Source organism: Xenopus tropicalis, chromosome 3, assembly GCF_000004195.4.
Source record: "Xenopus tropicalis strain Nigerian chromosome 3, UCB_Xtro_10.0, whole genome shotgun sequence".
NCBI lineage: Eukaryota > Metazoa > Chordata > Amphibia > Anura > Pipidae > Xenopus > Xenopus tropicalis.
In genome coordinates, this window is record NC_030679.2 from 39620169 (window position 1) to 39643950 (window position 23782).

The 23782-nt window shown below is 37.4% G+C and overlaps 1 protein-coding gene across 2 annotated transcripts in view; it reads left to right on the top strand.

Moving 5' to 3' along the window:
- Positions 1 to 2225: 2225 nt before the first annotated feature.
- The window catches only part of sh3rf2 (SH3 domain containing ring finger 2), a 71038-nt gene continuing 49481 nt past the window's right edge, over positions 2226 to 23782 (top strand). For both annotated transcript variants that reach the window (XM_031898815.1, XM_002935265.4), the window contains exons 1-2: positions 2226 to 2297; positions 5235 to 5662. In XM_031898815.1, the coding sequence (XP_031754675.1) occupies positions 5285 to 5662 (378 nt within the window). In that variant the 5' untranslated portion in view covers positions 2226 to 2297; positions 5235 to 5284. The remainder of the gene's footprint in view (positions 2298 to 5234; positions 5663 to 23782) is intronic.

A 23782-nucleotide genomic window follows, 5' to 3' on the forward strand; every position in this document is an offset into this window, starting at 1 on the left:
AGTTTTTGACTTCAGATAAAGGTAGAATCGTGTAAGCCTTGCTGGAATGGCTATCTTTAGCAATAGTAACTTGACATGGCAGATTCAGTGGCCTAGATAAGATTCTAGCTAGTTTCTACTACAAATCAAACTACTAACTTAGGGAACAATTATAACAAACTGATCATCCCTCCCATTTATTATGTGTCCATAAACTTTTTTTTCTTGGAAACTACTAGAAAAATGGCTCCACCATTTAGTATGATGCTTTTGGTGGGGGATGTTTTCTCTGAATATGATAAATCAGTGGAGACATGTTATGACCCATGGTGGAACAAGCTAGGCTGTTTAGGACATGTTATGTTAAAGAAGGAAAGGCTAAGTCACTTGGGGGTGCCAAAATGTTAGGCACCCCCAAGTGACTTTAATCGTTTACCTTGTACCCTGGGCTGGTGCCCCTGTTAGGAGAAAACCGCACCAGCCCGGGGTACCTGCAGCGAGCACTTCCACAAATTTATGAATAAAAATGCATCATCTGTGAACAAAAAATTGTCATGTTCAGTTGTCCAGATCTGTAAAGTCATTGAAGGTTTGGATGTAGTTCAGCTGAATAGTTAGGATCTTCTGACTCCTGCTCAGCAATGACTCTGAGTGTGCAAAACAGAATACACAGAGACAGGGGATGACTTTGATGTAGTTGGCCAGCTTGAAGTACATTGACAAACAATCCCTGTTTTGCTTTAAGGGGAGGGCATTTCTTGGTAGCTTAATGCACAAAATATCTCAATGTTCTATATGTATATTGGATCTTTTGTTGTTGTCTGCCTTAACGAGTGTCAAGGTTCACTTTAGTTGCTGAACTTAAATGCAAAGGTGACAGAAGAGCATTTTATTTGGGCATTAAAAGGTGTATAACAAAGCCCCTTTGAGCTGACTAAAGTGCTGCACAAAGCACATAAATTATAGATGAATACATTGAAAAAAATCATTTTTGAGCTTTTGTGGTCATACAAAGTAAAAAGCTACAGTAGAGAGAGTAGAGCAAGCTTCAGTCAATCTAGAAGCTTCTGGGAGCACCAACCAAAGACATTTATTCTTTTAACATGAAACAGCCTTGGGTGTAATGTTCTGCATAATGCTGTTGTAAGCAAAGTTTGTAACAGATATGTATAGTGTTGGATCCCTTTGGACATTGGGGAAACATAAAACTTCATTACTGAAATACATAATATACTCACATAACCTTCTGTCTCCCTATCAGATAGAAAGTTTCATGTAGTCATTATATTTAAATTAGTCTGTTTCAGTGCCTGAGTAGGGGTGATCAGCCAAACTGTCTGTTCAAATTCCCATTCTTGCACTTATATGTCTTCACGACCCTTTGAAAGTCTGTATGGTGTGAAGGGGATGTAGTATTTCTATTTGACGTCCATAGTACAGCTCACCGAGAGCATCTGTAGCCATCTTCTTTCATTGTGCATATGTGTAGGCAACATATAATATTTCTAGGGTGCTTGTACTCACTGGGGTCACAGGAAGCTGTAAGCACTGTAAAATTCTGACTGATGTAATTGAAAAGTGATCTCTGGGTCTCCTCCAGAATGTTAGTAATACATTCTGGTACTACCACCAATTGCTCCCTTTTATCAATGTCCTACAAGAACATTTTAGGAGGTACATGACTTCTGGATGATTGTTTAATGTCTAAGTTACAGCATTGGATTTAGTTATTACTCTCAGTACCTTCTCCTATAGATTTATTTTCTCCTAATAGTTTAGGAAAGAAAGGAGACTACTTTTCCTCATATGATGATTCTTCAGCAAGCCTTCCTGCATAGACTACATTCAATATCAACTTAATGATAACTAATCTGCCCTACAAGCCCACCTCAGGTTTTTATCATGTCATGGCATATTCATGGGTATATGATATTAATATCATGTTCTTTTCTATCTCTATTATATTAAAACACTTTTACTGTAAGGAAAGAATTCCTAAATGCGATAATAAGCATATTGTTGAAACTTGTTTTCTTGAAAATGCCCTTCACAGCAAATTTAAGCTTCTTGTTTTATTCTTTGGATTTTGAAATACCAGGAACACCGTGTGTGTTCACAGGAACACATCCAAACTTCCTCCTCAGGACTCATGCCAAGAATCCAACCTGCCTCAAGAAGGGTTAAATGGGCTGTACCAGTAAACTGATCTAAGAGAAATTCAGAGTATAGCAAAGTTGCTTTTTTATGCAGCTGTAGCATGAGGAACGAGGCTGGATTGTCCCATGAGCTGTGTGGTATAAAGGTTTATACAAGAGAAGGTCAGTTGTTGCAAACTCTTTGGATGACAGAGGTGTAGAGGATGGTTACTTCAAAACACTATTTATATTTGTAATCTCAGATTTTCTAGCCGGTATAGCAGAGCAAGGCATTGCGATTGAATTGTTCTACTTTTTCTTTGTCTACATGTGCTCTTGTCTACTGCTCTTTGGGATAAAGTCAGGATTTTTGTTTAAATAACACAGACCCCGTTGGCATGGTGGTTGGTAAATGCTTATAATAGCTGTATATAATATTTTTTTTAGATACAATGCATGTGACAACATTGTTTGGTAAGTGGGAACACTAGAGGCAATAAAATAACTATTCTGTTTTAATAGAAGAAATCTAATTCTATTAAATGCTTATATATATGTTTCCTTTTTCCTTTATTTAACGTGTATTTACAATGAACCCCCCCCAAAAAGTATCTATTGTAGTTTTTATCAGTTAAAAACAATTAAAAAGGTATGTATTTCAGTGTTGTGTATTAATACAGACAGTTTTACTGTTGCCCTGAATAACTCCCTACTGTCTTGTATCGTTTCATAGGTCCCATTTGTTGTGTAACTGGATTTCTGGGATTAGTTTATTAGATGTTTTTATTATTGTGTTTACACAGATATCTACTGTGCTATATGCTATACCTTATCTAGGGATATATACAGGCATATGATCTATTATCCAGAATAATATAATTTGGATCACCATTTGCCACCAGTATGTATTCATGCAGCATAATTACCTTTAATACAAGGTTCTATTATTATAGAGAAAAGTAAAATCTTTTTTTAAAAAAATTAGAATTATTTGCTTAAAGTTGAGTCTATGGAAGATGGCCTTTTTGTAATCTGGAGCTTTCTGGATAATGTTTCTAATGGTCTTATTCTAAGGAATCCTATATCCATACTGCATTCTAAATACAGATAAACTGATTTTCATCTTGGCACACATCATATATTTTAACAGACTCACAAGGTATCATTTAATAATATGCATTAAACACCATTTCTTACCCCCCAAAAAAGTATAGTATAAACCCACAGTAGAACTGGCAGAGCTTTTGCGATAGGTAGATTCGTATTAATTCCACAAAGCACTGTTCATACTTATACTAATTCATTGCTCCTGGCTGATGTGCCCATGGCCCTGGAGCTGACTGACACCTTGACAAGGAATGTGCCCATTTTGAATGTTGCATTATTGGACTTTATAGAACTTTCATGCTAATAGAGTTTTCTTTTATTAATTTAGGAAGAGCATTTCTTATCATTTACACCCAAAAGCTGCTTGAAATTTAGTCCACTGGTCCCCTATAAAATAAATTATATTTAAATATGTTATTTATATTAAAAAAACATTTAAAAAAATATAATTTACAGCATGCCTGGTAAAATGTGTACAAAGCAGCAAAAAATATGACTACACTCAACAGGCTTGGTGTAACAGATTTTAATAGACAAACAAAAAAATTCCAACATTTCGGTCACATCATCATGATCTTCCTCAGGGAAAAAAACTATATACATATTTGTAGTTTAAAATAGCCAGATTAAGCTGTTTGACACCTCTTCTGCCAGCCCATTTTCAAACTTGCGTAATAATTCTCATCAAGAAAGAAGATGTTATCACAGATTTATGTTGCAAGAGTTACTTCACACTTTTACCTGCAGTCATGTAAATTCTCTGAAGAGAATGATTTGGCTGGCTGACATGGAGGAAACTTGTCAGCTTAATGGCATGATTCTTTTTTCATTTGCAACTTACTTTCCTCTTACTGGGTTCATTTAGTTATACTGCTAGAACACAAAATAAATAAATGCCTGGGTAAGTATGGTTGGGTGTGATAGTTCTAATCTTTGTATTGTGTAATAAATTCTGGAAGTATGACCAAAATGTGGTCACTCCCATATCTATGTAATTAAAGGAGTACTAAAGCAAAAACAAGGGTAACTAGAAATGCTGAACATTATGTACTGAATCAGTAATGGTCTATGCCTTCAAAGTTGCCCAGAGAAACTCCCCATCTTCTAATCTTGTGATCCACCGCACATGCTCAGTGGCTCAGGAGTCCCTAAGTTTAGGGGTCATCATTATAAATCAAAACCTTTGCAGAAAGTGAAATTCTGTTGTATCAGTTAATGTTACAGAGATTATCAGCCTTGTACTTTGAATTTTATATGGTACAGTCAATTTATACAGTCTTTGACTATTATTGCAATAAGAAATAATGCCTTATTAAGTAAATAATTAAGGGCCAGCAATAAACTTTGGTGATAAAAATGGCTTTTGCACATTGAAAGTTTATAGCAGGATCTTCTTAGGACCGCTATACTCTCTATTGTTACACCCATTTTTAATTCTATAAAGTTCCCCATTTACCAAACTAATTCTAATTTCTTCGGATTTCAAATTTATCAACATGCCCCAGCTATGATGTCAGAACTACAGCATTATAGCAATATTTATTGTAGGAGAATATAACAGTGCACCTAAAGTTCAGATTAGCAAAATACTGAAACGTAACGCCTTGATCTTTCTTCATAATAGCTGGGAAAAATATGGCTAGGTGTAAAACCTAAATTAAACAGATTGTCCTTTCTGAACCACCATGAAAGTGTAGAAAAATCAAGTGATTCTTTGTATGTTTCCTGTAAAGCACAACCCTTGAATCCTGACAGCAATGCAACAAGAAAGCAGTATTTTATAAATTCCATTGTATTTGTGAATCACAAATATGACTCATTGGAATAGAAACTCGACTGTAGAACTGAGGTGCACATTTGAAAGGCGTCTGATGAGAGATTGCTGGATAATACAGTACATAGGATTTCGCCTTGATATGATGTGTTGGTGAATTATTTTTAATCGTTGGCCCATCTTTAGGTGTGGGTCTCAGGATTCTTAGATTAAAAACACTTTTCTGCTCTTTGTTTTAGTGACTATGAAGCCTTCATCATCTTTGGTTTAACTGCATATTTCGAATAAGATGGATGAATTGGTTGTTCTTGACCTCCTGGATTGCCCCTTATGCCTTGGAAAATTGGATGTTAATGCCAAGGTGCTGCCATGCCAACATACCTTTTGCCAGCCTTGTCTGCAGAGACTATTTAAAGCCAAAAAGGAACTGAAATGCCCAGAATGCAGGACCCCTGTACAATGCAGCATTGAAGAGCTGCCAGCCAACTTATTATTAGTACGAATACTAGATGGCTTGAGAGGTGGGCAAACCCTTCTGAGAAGAAACTCCTCACGGAGGATGGGGGGACTCTTTGCCCAAGATTCTTTAAAGAAGAGCAAAGCAAACAGAGCAAGCCAGGATTCTACAAGTAGGACCATTTCCAAGGCCAGGATGCCTGTAGATGGGGTAAGAAAATAGGCTGTAATTTCTCTATAATTAAGTGGGTGAAACCATATGGCATTCTAAATAAAACACCAGAATAGCTACATAGCTACAATAAAAAGCAAGAATAGCTACATAATATTACAGATAGTAAAGCTACGCAGTTTAGAGTAATTTCCTAGTGCAGTTATAGGGCTTTTTCTGATTTCTTTCAGTGGGAAGGGGATGGGTGATACCTCCACTGCCACAATTTAAGTGATTGATATGAAATGGTAAAGGTTGTTTTGTCTATATGGTTGTGAAATCTTGTCTTGCATAAGACGGCAGAAACCAGAATAATATTACATCTTATAAAAGCACCTTTTACATGTCTCAACATCATCGATATTGAGACGTGTAAGTCATCGACATTAAGTCATACATATTTTTTCAATAAGAGGTTAAAATCCATATGTCGCTTCCATGTTGCTTGCATTAGATGAATTAATGAAAAAAAATCACAGTGCATTTATGCAAGAACGCTCAGCGCTGAATGTCAATTCAATGCGGCTTTTTTTATCCTGTTATCACACAACAGGGATAATCACGGATTCATGATGACTGCTCATAAATCTTGATCATCTGCATAAGGGATATGTCTTGAGATTGGGTATTATTAGCTCTAAATCAACATTTTACCTAAGGGTCTAAATAACTATTTAAGAAGTCAGCAGAACATATGGCTTGGTATAATGCACCAGATGCTCTTCCAAATCCTAATTTAAGAAAAAAATAGGCATTGTTTTGTATTTGATACTTAAAATATTGCATTTTATACATACCTAGGGCATGTTTTTTTCCATTTATGTCATGTAATAAAAAGTGCAAAGTTTATTCCAGGTCTAGTAACCCATAGCTACCAATAAGATTTTTAAAAAGTAGCCTGGTAAAATGCTGCAATACATTTATACATATACATTTATAATACTCTTTAACTGCCAGCCGGTCATGGAGGTACTTTTACTGTCTGACCATTTTTTAACATTTTTCACTTTAGGGGCCTTTCCTAGGGGTAATTTTAGTTTACCTTGGAAAACAGAATTTTTGTGAATTCCACTTCTGTAACAAGATATAGGCTTCTAAGTGTCTAAAAATGAAGGAAAACGTGTTTTTTCCGTAATATAAATACAAACATCAATCAATATAAATGAAGCATCAATTATGTTATGCACAAAAATAGAAGTCAGGTCGTGCAACAATTGTGTCACTGACTTGGCAGCTCCCTAGCTCAATGTGTTGGGGGCACATCTGACTCTCTGCACCGGCCACAAAAGTTGCCAGTGCAGAGGAGAGCCCTTAACTGCAAAGCATGTATGTGGAAGTGCAAAAGTGTTAAAGAAGGACTATATCCCTAGAATAAATACTTAGCCAACAGATTATATCATACAATCTTACCAAATTGGAATATATATATCAGTAAACATTTGAGCCGCCATTAAGTGATGGGCTGTGTGCTCCCTCAGAGATCACCTGACAGGAAATAATGCAGCTCTGACTGTAACAGGAAGTAGTGTGGGAGAAAAGACAGAACTCTGTCCATTAGTTGGCTGATGGGGCCATTTCATTTTATCTGATTTTCTTCTCCAGAAGAGCAAACTTCTTTAATCGTAACTTATCCTGGGTTCAATGCAGGTGTGGCACAGCAGATGCACACACAGCCAATTGTATATCTTTTTTGTCATCTGTATTGTCAGGAAGCAATCAAAACCTTGTAATTATCCTTTTAAATTTCTTTCTTTTTAACACACAGGCAAATATTTATAACCTTATTCACTTACATGTTGTATTCACAGCCAGATTCTGTTCCAACGGCAAGTGGCACTGGATGAAATTGTTCATCCTATCACAAGGTTATCATATACCATTTGGCACCCGGCAAGGTGTTTCTATAAAGTTCTGACGGGGCAAAGGAGGATTTTTAAAGTAGAAATTGTATTGGTTGATGTGAGCAAGCTGCTCTGTGATGAAACTTTTACTACTAGGCAAACACCTGAGAAACTGTTAATTGCCAACAGCCAGAGCACGAACTCTCCTTTTTTTAAGTTTATGATTACATCTCCTTTGCATACAGCAGAGGTCTCCAAGCTTTTTTTTACCTGTGAGACATATTCAAATTTATAAAGTGTTGGGGAGCAACACAAGCATGAAAAATGTACCTAGGGGGTTGTTATTGGCTATTTGGTAGCCCCTACATGGACTGGCAGCCTAAAGAAGACTCTGACAGTACACCTGGGTTTTATGCAACCAAAACTTGTCTCTAAGCCATAAATTCGAAAATAAGCACATGCTTTGAGGTCTCTTGGAGCAACATCCAAGGGGTTGTTAAGCAATATATTGCTCCTGAGCCACTGGTTGGGGATCACTGGCATACAGTATTCTTCTCTCTGGTGGCTCTTGGATGGAAAATACTTTCTGCTTTTACCATCAGTTAGTAGTCTGTCAGTAAACAATGTTTTGACTACCTAAAGAGTATACATGCTTTCCTCTGGATATGTGGTGCCAAGTTGGTTTCATTAAGGGTTAAACTTTGTAGATAACTATGTAACAATGCAATCATCGATACCAAACACAATACCAAAACGCTTGCCTAAAGTCTGAATAAATGAAGTATATGTTGTAACATGCCAACCACCCGCCGCCCCAACACTTGTGCTTCTTTTAAGCTGGAAGTTTGACTCTGATCTTGTTTCTGTGCCAAGCTAGCATATAACTCCACCACCCAGCCTCAGTGCTTCTCAGCAGCTGCAGCTGGGAATAGTTCTTCTTGTATTTATGCCAACAGAAAATGCATCTAGTTCTTACGGTTAACTGGAAACTGAGATTTAGATGGTATATGATGAAGCTTTGTGTCTGGTGTTTTCAAGACATCATCAAATTTCAATCAGGATTATATTTAATGTGAACATATAATTAACCCTAACAACGTGGGCAGTGCTTACTTTAAAATAAAGGGGGAAAAGATTATCCATAGTCACTTTAACCAATCCCTTTATTGTTAAAAGAACCACTGCCAGCATTATTAACTATCTTCAAAGGCAGCTGCTGCCAAGGTATTCACCAGAATTCCTCTGCCTTTTCTCGTTCATGAAGCTCATGACATAATTAAGAGATGATAACAATTACCTGTTAAATTAGTAGGTTTCAGGGAGACAAACAGCGGCATGTAATAGGGGCAGGTCTTCCAGACTATTTTACTCTACTGTTATTTAAATATAAATAGTAATTAACTATATAGACCTATTTAATTAAATGTAGATTGAATAGAAAATCAGGTACAGGTATGGGATCCATTATCTGAAAACCTGTTATCCAGAAAGTTATGAATAGGCCATTTCCCATAGACTTAATTTTAATTAAATAATTCAAATTTTTTATAATGATTGCCTTTTTATCTCTAATAATAAAACAGTGGCTTGTACTTGATGGTAACAAAGCTACAGAAATCCTTACTGGAGACAAAGCAAACCTGTTGAGTTTATCGAAAGTTTAAATTATTTTAGCAGACTAAAGATATGATGAGCCAATTTACGGAAAGATCCCTTATCCAGAAAACCACAGGACCCAAGCATTTCCGATTATAGTTCCTAAACCTGTACACATTTTTCAATCAGATTATATTATTCAGACTTGTAAAATTCCCATATTTCAGAATGTCTTGAAAAGTACCAATGTATACGTGCTTTTTTAAAAATGTGATGGGTACGTTACCTTCCATTGGTTACGATAATTGCACAAATATGAATTTTTAGCCAGCTGAAAAGTGCTTGCGACTGCTTCTTTTGTCCTCCATTGACCTAAAGTTTTTCAGGCAAAAAAGGTCTCACACAATCTCACGCACTCCTTAAAAACTGTCTAACAAGGAATATTATATTGCAAAATGCAAATTTTTATCCTTACTTATGAAAATTTTTTCATTTGTGATTTGTATTACATTTCCCACTAACAGAGCCGTGGTTACTATGAGCCGTGGTTGCTAATGAAGCCTGGAGGAAGGGAGTCATTTACCTTCAAATACAATTAGATTGTCAACTCATTGTTTCCAAAATAAGGTTGTGTGTCCACAATGGAATATAAGTATCTGGGATTTAACATTACCATTCCCCAGTTTGTTGCTCAATTGAGGAAAAGAAAAATTAAGAAAAAAACATAACATATGAGACATCCCAATGCACCGCAAGCCAAAAGATAATATTTCCATTTTTTTCTCAGGCATAGTTCATCTTTTCTGCCAATATTGTCACAGTATCTTCTCCATCTCTGCTCTAAATTGCCTGCTTTTAGAGTTTAGATGGAGTGTTTGCTTTATTCCTTGAAAGAAAAGGGGCCAAACAATCTCCAAGCCCAAGTGAGGAATGTGGATTTACTGTAGTGTCCGATCAAGCATGTCCTATTTTGAACCAAGGATCTTCAGATCATTCACACTGACAGGTTGGAATGGAGCAATTTGTTAAAGTGTATTGGGATGAAACTGTGCAAAAGCATTTCATTTTTTTGCCTGTTTTTTTAGTATCCTTTTAATAAATCTACAGTGGTTTTAAACTTATACAGCAGTATCAATTTAACAGTGTAGAGTACGGCTCAACCAATATGATTTTAGTTTGATCTCATTGGGTATTTCTAGATATTTACAAGCAATGTTTATCAGTGCTATAATAATACACTTCCCATGGACAGACTGTAACATCTGGAAGTACCACTATAATAACATACAGTATACATATGCTTTAAATGCAGCACACACCATGTTTGCTCATATCGTTGCATTAGTAGCTGTAGCAAAATGTACAATAGGATCATAACAGAAAAAGTCATTAGCAAATATTTACTTGTTCAAAGTTGCTGTGACAGCAAATTTTCAGGGTGAAGACACACTGGGCTACTAGTAGCAGCTGCTTTTTCAAGGCTACTAAACTCTAAAAAATACCCTGCCATAGACAATACCAAGAATTGCCTCTGCTAAAACACACACAGAGACAATTATCAGTAAACGATCAGCATTGTCTATTTTAGTAGCCGTGACAAGTAGCTGCTACTAGTAGCTCTGTGTGTCTTCACCCTCAGGGTTAAGGTACCAAGTAAGCATAATATAAAAGGCTATTGTAATGCTATAATCTACAGTTAGCATAGATATTGCTATTTATAGTTTATATGTGTGACTGTATAGATAGGTCAGTATAAGTCTATATATATATGCACTGGCATTTGCTTGGAGGGGTTGAACTTGATGGACTTTGGTCTTTTTTCTACCCAACTTAAATAAGTCACTATGTAAATGTTGACAAGAACTGCCAGCTTCTTTAGGATTTATTGGAGTTTGCTTAACTTTTCATTGTCCATTTTATTTTTTTGGTGGGGGTTAAAGGATTGCTATTATATGGGATCTGATATCTGAAATAGTTAGGGCCTGGGTTTTTTTCTTTATTAAGGGGCCTTACATAATTTGTTGCACAAAGCTTTCAGGCTAAAAACATTTAAACATTAAAAGCCCAACAGAATTGATTGGCTACCAGCACGGATTTATGCACATTAGTTACCATCAAGTACAAGGTAATGTTCTATTAAGGGGAAAAGGCAAATAATTATTTTAAAAAAATGAGAAATTGTTGAAATAGGAAATTATGGAAAATGGCATTGCTATGTTTTGGAGTTTTTCAGATAATGGGTTTTAATGTTTTAGAGCTTTCTGGATAATGGGTTTCCTGATAATAGATCTCCTATAAAGCAATACTTTAAAGGGGCAGTATACCCTCTTTTTATAACATAAGTTGAATTAATAGGGCTTGTACAAAACCCACTTTTTGTCTATTGTTTTAATTAATTCATATTAGTGTTTGTGTTGCTCTTTTTACACTAAACAGGACAAAATCTAAAACCGAAACCAATTTCTCCTATCAACCTTATTTGATTCCTACAAGCAATAGTGGAAGGATGAAAAGTTAAACAAATTCAGACCACTGTGAAGCCCAATTATTTTAAATTCTGACAAAGGCTGCAGCTTAGGGAAGCGTGGTTGTTTATTTAGGGGTGATTACCTCAATTTAAAAAACTACCTTTATTACTGGAAGGGTGAGGGTTAGAAAGGGACTAAAAGTGAAAACAAAGGAATAATCCATTATTGCTTTTTAATATCCTGCCCCTTTAAAGGCTTACTCAGCATCAGACTGGGGTGTCCAGGGCCCACTGGGGCTGCAAATGGCCCCCCTATGTGGTCCTTTCCAACTGTGAATGGAAGGGGAAGTATTGCAGATTACATGGGGAGAGGGTCTGTTTCAGCAGGGCACGTTAAGGCTGGGCCCTTCCCGGTGGCCCATCACCCCAGTCTGACCCTGGGTTTACTTGTGTTATATCATTGCTATAAACCCAACCCATCAAGCAAAACAGGCTCACATCTTGTCATTCTGTGGCAGTACAGTTTTCAGGTTACATTTACTGACAATGCAAAGCAGAGCTAGGGGAAGTCCTTGAGAACAATAAGAAGTTTAATCCTCCCAGTTGCCATATCCTAAGGTTCGAGCTAGTACAAAGCCTACACTACAGTGCCCAATGGCTGTCTATATTTAACCGGACCAATATGGCTATTAAATCAAAGCGATGCCACTGGTCATTTACTATTGCCCTTGATCAAAGTGCAAGAGCAATGCCTGAGCTTAACCTTAACTATGAGCTGAATTATAAATCTAGAGCACAGTGCAGAGTGCACGACTGATGGCACAAGGCTTCCCTACCCCCTTGTGTATAAGGCACAGCAGAGTACTTGACACTAATGTCTAGATGCATTTGATATTCACCTACTGGATGGAAATTGGTTAGGAATATAATATTACAAATAAGTTAGCCCTTAGCATTTAAATTAAGCATTTATTAATAGTGCTTTCAGCAAATACAAATATTTCAATTTGTGTGCTTATATTTGTGGTAGTACTTGCATTTTCATTGCACCGCTAGTATTTGTGAATTAATTCAATACATTTCATTGAGGTGTTTATTGATTTGCAAAGACTCTGCATTCATTAAGCCAATGACTATATTGTAGTTTTTTACAATGCTTGACTTTCCATCATTAAACAACTTGGTTAGAGCCAGATTAGCTCAGAACAAGATTACATATACAAAAATCTCACCCTGCTGCAATGTCAGGGCTATTCAGAACATATAATTTAACCTAAATTCCCCCCTAATCAGCTGCTGAGAACCCCCCAAATGGACTGGCCTACATTTTAGGTAAAAGCCTATCTTTAGCACAGTAGTTGACTAACTGCTTTATAAACACAGTAACCAAAAGTAACCAGCCTTTTTTGCATTAGACACCTGACCCAAAAATGTCTTTCATTAAGTGTCTTGGGCAAATTTCAAGATGTTGTGTCCGCCCAAATAATTAAGTATGATCGTGTATTTGGTAACAAACAAGGTGTATCCTTATGCATACACATGACTCACTGCCACAGAAAAATAAAACTCATCATAACATTAATGTACAGACACAATTGAAACTTAGGAAGAGATCATAACTTTACTGTATAGACACAATGGAAACTTAGGAAGGGATAAGGTATTAGGAAGGGATCAAGACCTTAGTGTACAGACACAACAAAAAATAAGCAAAGGCTTCCACACACTTCCTTAAGACATTATTAGCCAGGGATAGGCAAGTGGAGGCCAAATAAATGATGTTGACTGCAATTTGCCCATGCCTGTTCTAAGCAAAATAAAGGCTTATCCAACTGGTAAACAAAGAAACACTAGTTTAAGAATTTATAATATTAATATATATTTTTGAAAAGCTATTATTTCATAAATATCACATCAATCATACTGATTCAGAAACTTTTAGTTTCTACTTTTTAAAACTGAAAGGGACTGTTTAGTTAGCTGTTTAGCTGTTTAATTTTATAAAATATTTCTAAGGAGTCTTTTTTTACAACACTGTATACAGTTTTGAGTTTCTCAGTATCTGCCCTGGCTGAGAATTATTTGCAATAAAGATAATTACACTGTTACATAGCCACAGGCAGTTCCATCATAAGCACAGGTGATGTGTCAGCAGTGCTGAATACTGGTTACACCTGCACTCATATGGGACAATTTTACTGTCTGTGCATAATTTGATATCCAGTGACTTGGGCATGTGGATGATATTATTCTGCCTTCTCATGAGCTTCAGCTTTGGACAGTTAGTTCTTTCCTTCCTTTTTTCATTTTAAGAGTTTGGATGGATAAAATACCACAGCTTTGAGGTCATTGCCTCATGTTTAGGCTTTGGGGTATGCAACTATATTCAGTAAAAGCCAGATGCAAGAGAGTTTGTCCTATGGGCTAGGACCTCATGTAATTGCATAATGAGAAATAATGTTTGTAACATGCAAACCTAAGGTTTTCTGGTGATTACAGAAGATGATATATACACTTTACATAGAAACCACAAATCATAGAGATTTGCTTCTAGTTTTGGTTGTTTGACTACCCAAGGTCTCAGCACTGCTGCAGATAACTTTTCCTCTTTCCTTTCCCAAATGTAGCACATATTTTAATGTGGCATAGAGCAGTGTTTTTCAACCACTGTTCCGCGGCACACTAGTGTGCCGCGAGATGTTGCCTGGTGTGCCGTAGGCAGGGCACCAATGTACTAGGGGGGCACTGCTCTTGGCACCAATGTACTAGGGGGGCACTGCTGCTGGGCACCAATGTACTAGGGGGGCACTGCTGCTGGGCACCAGTGTACTAGGGAGGCACTGCTCTTGGCACCAATGTACTAGGGGGGCACTGCTCTTGGCACCAATGTACTAGGGGGGCACTGCTGCTGGGCACCAATGTACTAGGGGGGCACTGCTGCTGGGCACCAGTGTACTAGGGGGGCACTGCTCTTGGCACCAATGTACTAGGGGGGCACTGCTGCTGGGCACCAATGTACTAGGGGGGCACTGCTCTTGGCACCAATGTACTAGGGGGGCACTGCTGCTGGGCACCAATGTACTAGGGGGGCACTGCTGCTGGGCACAGAGTTAAATTTTTTAAAATTTTTTAATGGTGGTGTGCCTCGTGATTTTTTTCATGAAACAAGTGTGCCTTTGCCCAAAAAAGGTTGAAAAACACTGGCATAGAGGTTCAGAATAAATATAGTTTTAACAGTGACCCTTTAGTGCTTAGTTCTGGAATGAGCTTGTGGTATCAGCAATCTATTTATGTCCATTATGACTTACTAAAGAGAACACATAACTATAACCCCCAGAGGGTGTGAGCACTTTTACCAAAGAAACAAAAATATATCTTCTTTCAGTTTAGATCACTGATTGTACCTTTACATAGTTCTTTGGTGAGACTGTTGTCCGCATTGTCTTTTTAATTTCCATACTGCATTTTTAAGATGCTATAATATTTAATCAATCAGGAAGAACCCCCAAGAATTGCTTTCTCAAGCCCCTAATTATACACTATGGAAAAGTGGAAAGAATATAAGGATCTCTTATATTTCTTACACTGTCCTACAAATATAACATATGTAATATGGATATAAATAAAATGAAAACTGTAGACTAGATAATTAGTATCAGTATATATAGATAGTGAATAATATTGTAAAATATGAGCATATTATAAGTCACAGAGGAGTTCCATGAGCATATAAAAGCACTAGGCTGAAGGCCAAGTGCTTTTATAAAGGTCATGGAACTCCGAGGTGAATTCTAATAGCCTAATATTTTACAATAGGGGCTACATTATTTATTTTAATACACAAGTTTCAGTGACTCAAGTGACAGAGTGACATCACTAAGCACCATTGATACAGATATAATTTACAGGATATTGCCTGTATTATATATATATATATATATATAGCATGAAATAATCCATGGCCGGCACACCCTTAAAATTCAAAAAAATTTTATTGAAAACTCATTGTTTAAAAACCAACGTTTCGGTCCTCATTAGGACCTTTATCAATATATATATATATATATTTATATTTATCTGCACAGTGGGAAGCTTTAGTTGTGTTTTGTCTGATGAAGAGCCCATCAGAAGTTTAAATATGCAAACAAACAGATGCTACATCATCATCATTTATTTATAGGGGTAGGAAATTTAATATAATCTTCATGTTTAAGATATGCTTTAATATATTACCCACTGCACAGCTGTGGGCTTACCAGACCATGACATGGTTCCAAGGAGAACTACATTTTCATTCAGGAGGTAGACAGATATTTACAGTATGTATATTCTGTAATAATGCTTAATAGATGGATATACTGTGTGTTGGCTTTATAAAATGAATCATTCTTCTTGTTTTATTTATGAAAGAAGAAATGTGGCCTCAGCACTACTGAGAATGCTAGATGGTTTCTATAGTCTTGTTGCTTTAATAATATTGATGTTCTGATGGTTAACTTAATAGCAAGGATGGGTGTTGAATATTGGATATCCCATCACCATGTTAAATGTTTTAGAGGTTGCAGTAATGATGTTGCCAGAGGTAAAAAATAGAATGGATATGTTGAGGTGCTTGTTATTGCTGAGAAGCAATGAGATGATTCAAGTTTTCTCAACCCTATTTCACAAACACACAAAGAGTACCCAGGCCTCACCTACTTGAAACATCACTACCGATACTGGATTTCAGGTGATAGGTCTCTGCAATCATTACTGTTTTATAAAATTGTTTAGGAAAAACTTTAATTTCAACAGTAATAATGAACTGATTTCTCTGGCAAATGCAAAAGATGTGCCCCATTTCACTGCAGTAAATAGGAGACTGATACTTTAGTAAGTAAAAAGTCCATTCTGGACTAGACAGTATGGCAAATGAGCCCCACTAGTGAGGCTAGTCTCACAGTAGGCCTGGATTTGTGGAAAGGCCTGGACCTAGTGAGGCAAACATTTCAGCCATAGCCATTCCTAGTCCCTTAATTCTGCAGCAATTTCCTAGAGCAGGGGAACCATTATGTGACTCAGCATGCTGCAGTTTGCTGCAGTAAAAAATGTAGCAGGTTTACAACTAAATCAATAAATGCTTCAAAAAAACATAAAAACATAATGATTTTTGGTTTGGTGAGATTTTCACAAATGGTGGCAAAACACGATCTCAAAAAAACCCCATAAATCAGGCCCTTTGTGTGAAACACAATACAGTACACTTTTAAAATAGTAACAAAGCAACTTAGATTGAGTTGATAGACTTTTATGTCTATATGAAACCTGCCTAAATGTGGCCATACACGTAAAGATCCGCTCGCCTGGCGAGGTCGCCATGATTTTCTCCCGATATCCCCACCTACGAGCGGGCAATATCGGGGGAATTTAGGCTAATTCGGTCGAATTATAACGACTGTAATGGGCGCAGTTGGTTCGGGGACCGCATCAACGAGCCGATGCGGTCCCCGATCCGACTGAATATTTTAACCTGCCCGATCGATATCTGCCTGATTTCAGTTGGGCAGGCCCATCGCTGGTGTCCCTACACGGGCCGATAAGCTGCCGAATCGGTCCAAAGGACCAATATCAGCAGCTACAATCTGCCCGTATATGGCCACCTTAACTGCTAGATGATCTAGAGATAGGCAACCTCTCCACTGAAGGAGGGAAAAAGATTCCTTCCTCACTTTAAAATTGCAATCAGACCATTCCCTAGATCAATTTGTACTAAGAGCTATCTCCCATACCCCTGTATTCCCTCACTTGTACTAAGAGCTATCCCCCCTACCCCTGTATTCCCTCACTTGTACTGAGAGCTATCTCCCCTACCCCTGTATTCCCTCACTTGTACTAAGAGCTATCTCCCATACCCCTGTATTCCCTCACTTGTACTGAGAGCTATCTCCCATACCCCTGTATTCCCTCACTTGTACTGAGAGCTATCTCCCATACCCCTGTATTCCCTCACTTGTACTGAGAGCTATCTCCCATAACCCTGTATTCCCTCACTTGTACTGAGAGCTATCTCCCATAACCCTGTATTCCCTCACTTGTACTGAGAGCTATCTCCCATAACCCTGTATTCTGTCACTTGTACTAAGAGCTATCTCCCCTACCCCTGTATTCCCTCACTTGTACTGAGAGCTATCTCCCATACCCCTGTATTCCCTCACTTGTACTGAGAGCTATCTCCCATACCCCTGTATTCCCTCACTTGTACTGAGAGCTATCTCCCATACCCCTGTATTCCCTCACTTGTACTGAGAGCTATCTCCCATAACCCTGTATTCCCTCACTTGTACTGAGAGCTATCTCCCATAACCCTGTATTCCCTCACTTGTACTGAGAGCTATCTCCCATACCCCTGTATTCCCTCACTTGTACTGAGAGCTATCTCCCATAACCCTGTATTCCCTCACTTGTACTGAGAGCTATCTCCCCTACCCCTGTATTCCCTCACTTGTACTGAGAGCTATCTCCCATAACCCTGTATTCCCTCACTTGCTAAAAAGCCATCCAACCCCTTCTTGAAGCTTTCTAATGTATCTGCCAGTATGACACAGTTCACAACTCTCATTGTAAAAAACTCTTTCCGAATATTTAGATGGAACCTTCTTTGTTCTAATGGGAATGGGTGTCCTTGTGTCTGCTAGGACCTACTGGTAAATAAAGCATGGGAGAGTTTACTATATTATCCCAGTAATATTTTGTAATTCTCTTTCCAACCAATTTAAATTTTTCTAACCTTGAAAATGAATTTCGAGGAGACTGCTTCTGGTCTTCTGCATTGCACCAGTTGCAACTGTATGTGGCGGGGCTAATATCAGTAATATTAAATCTTTATTCACCCTTTCTATAACTGTACTGTAACTTACTGAATTAGGGACATGTGAGAAACTGCATTTTGGTCAAATAAATCATTCCAAAAAACTGCAGCTGCCCAATTAAAGATTCATCATCACCAGTTATTTATTAGGACAAATATGTAAAAGGGACTCTTCCTGGAAAGTACAGGCAGTTATTATGAATTTTAAATCAGTATGAAACTAAAATCATAATTCAGTTATGCTTTGTATAGTCTGGCTTAAAGGATTTAAATATATTTTGGGTAAATTAAAAATGTCACCAAATCCCATGAAACCTTATTTATATATCTGACAATGCATTTCACCTCATAAAATAATATAGAGCCGTTTGTACTTGATTCCTTTATCCTGCTCAGTTCCTGAATACTTGTAAATGTTTAATTTACCTATTAAGCATTAGCTTTATGGCTTTTGCGATTCATATGGGATTGAATTTGCACTGATACCAGATGCCTTCAGTGTTGCATACATTATATATTTCATATCCCTGAAGCCATCATGCCCCTTTTACTTTTTATTTATAATGCTATGATTAATAGCAGGGGCAGCCATTACAGCTGGAAAAAAGGAGAAAAGGCTCAAGTTATCTGTTATGTAACCTGTGTTATTTATATGTAGAAAACAAAATGGGAGCTTTCTATTGCTCTTTTAAGCTATATATCTACCCCAATGAAGGTCTGCAAGGTAGTATATAGGGATATACACAGTCAATTCTTATATATTCGCAATAAGGTCTGTAAGGTAGCAGTATCCACGTGGGGTGCAGCCTCCTCAAGCAGATGGTCAGTCTACAGAAATCTATGAACAAGCAAAAGAGAAGAAGGGGCGCATTCCCATAGTGTAAAACCGATCGTAAAATAAAATATATGCACTTACAGGCTTTTAGAAGTATGTAGCTCATTAAAGATAATAGCCCAACGTGTTTTGTCTAGGTGAGACCTCCTCAGATGCCCCCTTTTTTACTTTATTTTATTCAGGCCTCCCTTAACTTATGTTAACTAAGTTAGCAACAGAAAAATAAATAGATATAAAGAGATAACATTTCTGTAATAAATACCTTGTTCCAGTTCTACGAATAACAGTAAACATGCGCTCACTCAAAAATGTTAACCAGGAATGCGATAAATGGTCTAAAGTTTGCTACTTGTATAGTAACCCATAGCTACCAATCAGCAGGTAGCATTTACTGGTTAACTGTGAAAACACTCATCTCATTGGTTGCTATGGGTTACTAGATGTATGCCTACTTTAGACCTTTTATTACATTACTCTGTATTCTGCCTATTGTTGTAATTTAAAAAAAAATCTAATTTGAAAGCTGGGCTTTCGATCTATCTACCTCTAGACAAACAAAACCCTCTTTTTGCCAAGCAGCAGCTTTTGAACAGCTCATTTTCAGGGGCTTCTCAGCGGACTGGCAAATAGAAGCAGTTCTAAAGTATATATTTGTTTAGTGCCAGAAATGACAGAGACCATAGATATTTCCTAATTAAAACAATAGCAAGATTATGTTCAGCACAAGACCTATTGATTGCACTCATGATGAAAAGGTATAGTCCCTTTAAAGACTACTTAGTACAAAAAAATGAAACCTATATCTAGCCACCTACAACTAGCAGGTAATAATCTCCTTGCCTGATACAAGTCCAAAAGAACAGACTTTTTACCCAGTTCAGTTTCATGCAGTGCCATAAGGTAACAATAATTGCCCATTCTATAGGTTGAATCTAGGTTCATAACCAATTTAGTCAGTGCAAGACAACAGAAAGAGCATGCCATATTTGCTTTTCTTTCTTTCTAAGAGTCCTACCACAAGTTATCTTTCAGCAGATGGGCTAACAAACAAAGAGAGCGCCAATAGCGCATTTCCACAGGTAACTACCTGTAATGAGCTATTGGCATTCTCTTTCTTTCTTTGTTTTTTCTAAGGGCTGGTGGTGATTAACTACCTTTGCTACAGAGAAGCCTCTTAGAGACTTATCACTACTACATCACATTGGGATTACCTTCAATATGACTGTGCAAGTTTAATGGATATTTTGGTTATTAACCTCTAACAAGCCAGTATATGAGGAATATTTGAGGTAGAATTGGGGTATTGCCTGCACAAAGCCAGACAATTTCTGTTGAACCTGTTCTCCAAGTTTACTAAACTGAAGCACAGCGGATTGCAGACGGATGGAATTTGCTTGCCATGACTCAGACTGACTGGTGCTGAAGGAGAGAAGGAGAGGCACAGGGAAGAGTGTTGTGAGGATCAGAGAATAACATAGAAGTCTCCATGTAATCATAAACAGCTATTTCCTTTGAGGAGCACAAAAAAGTCACTTTCAGTAAGAAAATAACAGAGAAATATAAACTGACAAGTGCAATAGTTTGTCTCTAATCTCACAACACAACAGGGGTGGGGATCATCAAACATCAGCTGCTCCCAATGTCGCAGCCAATGTCTTTGTAGTTCAGCAGGATATAATAGACCAAAGGCCTCCTTTTCTATTTACTGATCAGAGTCAAAGTTGTACACAGCAGTCCTATAATTCAAAAGGCAAAGACCTAAAAACTTCACTTTTGGTCTGAGAATATTGTACTTCCACTTTAAGTGCAAATTTTCATGGGTTGTGCCGCTGCTAAAATGTTAGCTATTTCTTGTAGCATGGAAATGACTTCATCGCCATCTTTGTTGGAATCAAGTACAAGGTACTGGTTTATTATTACAGAGAAAAAAATGAATCATTTTTAAAAATGTGAATTTTGATTAAAATGGAGTCTGTGGAAGATGGGCTTCCTGCAATTCAGAGCTTTTTCGATAAGGGGTTTTCTGCATACCATACTATTTCCCCTAGTGTCCTATTCCTAGAATTCAGTTATGCTGAGATGGGCACAATCCCACTATATGCATTCTTGCGATACAATAAAATACTTCTAATAGATGCAAAGTAGACTTAAAATCTTTACCAGGATAGTTGCCTGGGGTTAACTGTTAGAACAATACAGGTATGGGATCCCTTATCTGGAAACCCATTATCCAGAAAGTTCCGAAAGGAAAGGCCATCTCCCATAAACTCCATTATAAGAAAATAATTATTACTTTCAAAACTGATTTCCTTTTTCTCTGTAATAATAAAACAATACCTTGTACTTGATCCCAACTAAGATATAATAAAAGGGCCACTATACCCTTAACTTTTGAATTTTGCTAAGGACAGGGGGATACATGTGCTGGGATGCTATAGCTTTCCCTAGTCTATGAGAAAACCTAGTTTGTTGCCCTTGCCTTGGAGAGCTTCATTTATGGACATGATCAGCTGACAAATCCCAAGTTATGTTCCACAATGCCCCTGCAGGGTTTAATTGCCCTCTAGAAACCTGCTGCCTAGTGTTAGAGGTCTGGGGTCTGGCAAGTCTGGGGTTAATGGAGTTCTCAGTGACAATAAGATCACTACAGAATTGACCATTGACCATTAACCCCAGACTTGCCAGTAAGATCATTGCAGAAATGGCCAAGTCTGTGGTTAATGAAGTTCTCATGGCCATTTCTGCAATGATCTGGGGTTTATGAAGTAGGTGTGGCCAAAAATTATTTTCTCCGCAAAAATACTACCTTGCCTAGGTTCACATTTAGTCTTAAACCAGCTCTGGCCCCATGCAAGCCATACACCCTTCTGGCTTCTTGATATGGCATTTTAACACAAAACAAGGGGTATATTAGATGAAGAGGAAGCTTTGGACCAGCCGAAGAGAATGGCAGGGGCAAGCTAATATATATGAATATATGATAGCAAATGTTTGTCCTGGTCTAGTAATCCACACCAGTCACTAGCAGTTCTCTTTTAATGGTCACAATAAGAAAAATCTTTTTTCTCTAAACATGGGTATTATTTGCCCTTTACTTTATAAGTCCACACTGACCCAAGTATTTTCTATATAGTTGCTAAGGGTTAGTAGACACTAGACTGGCACATTTTGCACTTGTTTCTTTTATTTTGCTACATGTATTGAAAGGCCAGGCCAACACCTTGGGCCACCTGCCAGGGCCTTTCCAAAACCAACTTACCCAATAAACGCTGCATTTAATTGTGCCTGACTTGCAGTGAGTACACGTGGTGTATTACTCAATCCTCCTCCACTATCTAAACAATTGGTTTCCAGACAGGTGACGCACATACCTGCCCACTTTATAAAAGGCTTTTATTTATTTATATATTTTTACATCAATGTATTGATTTAATCTAGAATGCCCAAGGTGCCTTTTGCTTCATATATTCTCTTTTAAAGATTAATCACACCCTTTTTTGCATAATGAAAGAAATGTTCTTCTAAGCAACTTGCTTAGAAATAAAAAAATGTTTGGTTTTGGAGTTTTCTGTTAAAAACTGTATTTGTCTGTGCTGTTCTATTCTCTCAACTGCTGGTTCTGGCTGGTTTCTTTCATTCTGAAAAAGAAAAATACAGTAGGGGGAAGAGAAAAATAATCCAGGAAATTGTCAGATCAGGGACAGTTATGATGCATTATATATTAGTGGGGCCACAAAAAAAATGATGTAAAATTAGGGAAAACTTAAAATCATTGGATGTAAAATTGACGTTTCACTGTGTGTTGAGTATAAAGGAGAAGTAAATCCTGTGTTTGGTATGCTTTATTTTATATACTGCACTTACTATACCAGCCCTATTATAGCAATGATTTCTGCTTATAAAGTTGATCACAGCATATTGATCTTGTTAGGCCAGTGCACAGCCTCTTTGTTCTTTGAGCTGCTGATGTGAAGTTAAGTTTAGGGGTCACAAAACATCAGAAGAAAAATGAGTTTACGCTATTAGAATCCAAAGAAACTGTCTTTATTTTCTCATATTAAACTTAAAAAAAACACTAACTCCTTAAGCACTATATTTTTAGAAAGCGTGCACACCCATTGACATCCCCTTATCTAGGCTTGCCTCTCTGCTACAGCTTGAATTGTCAGAGAATGCACAACATGGTTAAATATACAACCAACCAGGTGAATGACCTTCTGAAAGTCTGCAAAGATCTTTGTCTATGGCGGTCATTTCCCTAAATTGTTGTATTTTCCCATGTTGTGCATTCTCTGACATTTCTAACTGTCCTTATCATGTCTCTTCCTAACCATTATTAAAATATAATGTAACAGGACTGTGTCAGTTCCCTTGGAAATTGTAACAATGCCCCTAACACATGCCAAGATTAATGCTCAGCTTTGTGCCTCAGTGTCGGGGAATGTCAGCACACTTCATGTCATCATTTTCACCTGTCTGACTCAGTCACCCTACAGACATATTACTAATGCACAATCTTCCACAGATAAGTTTC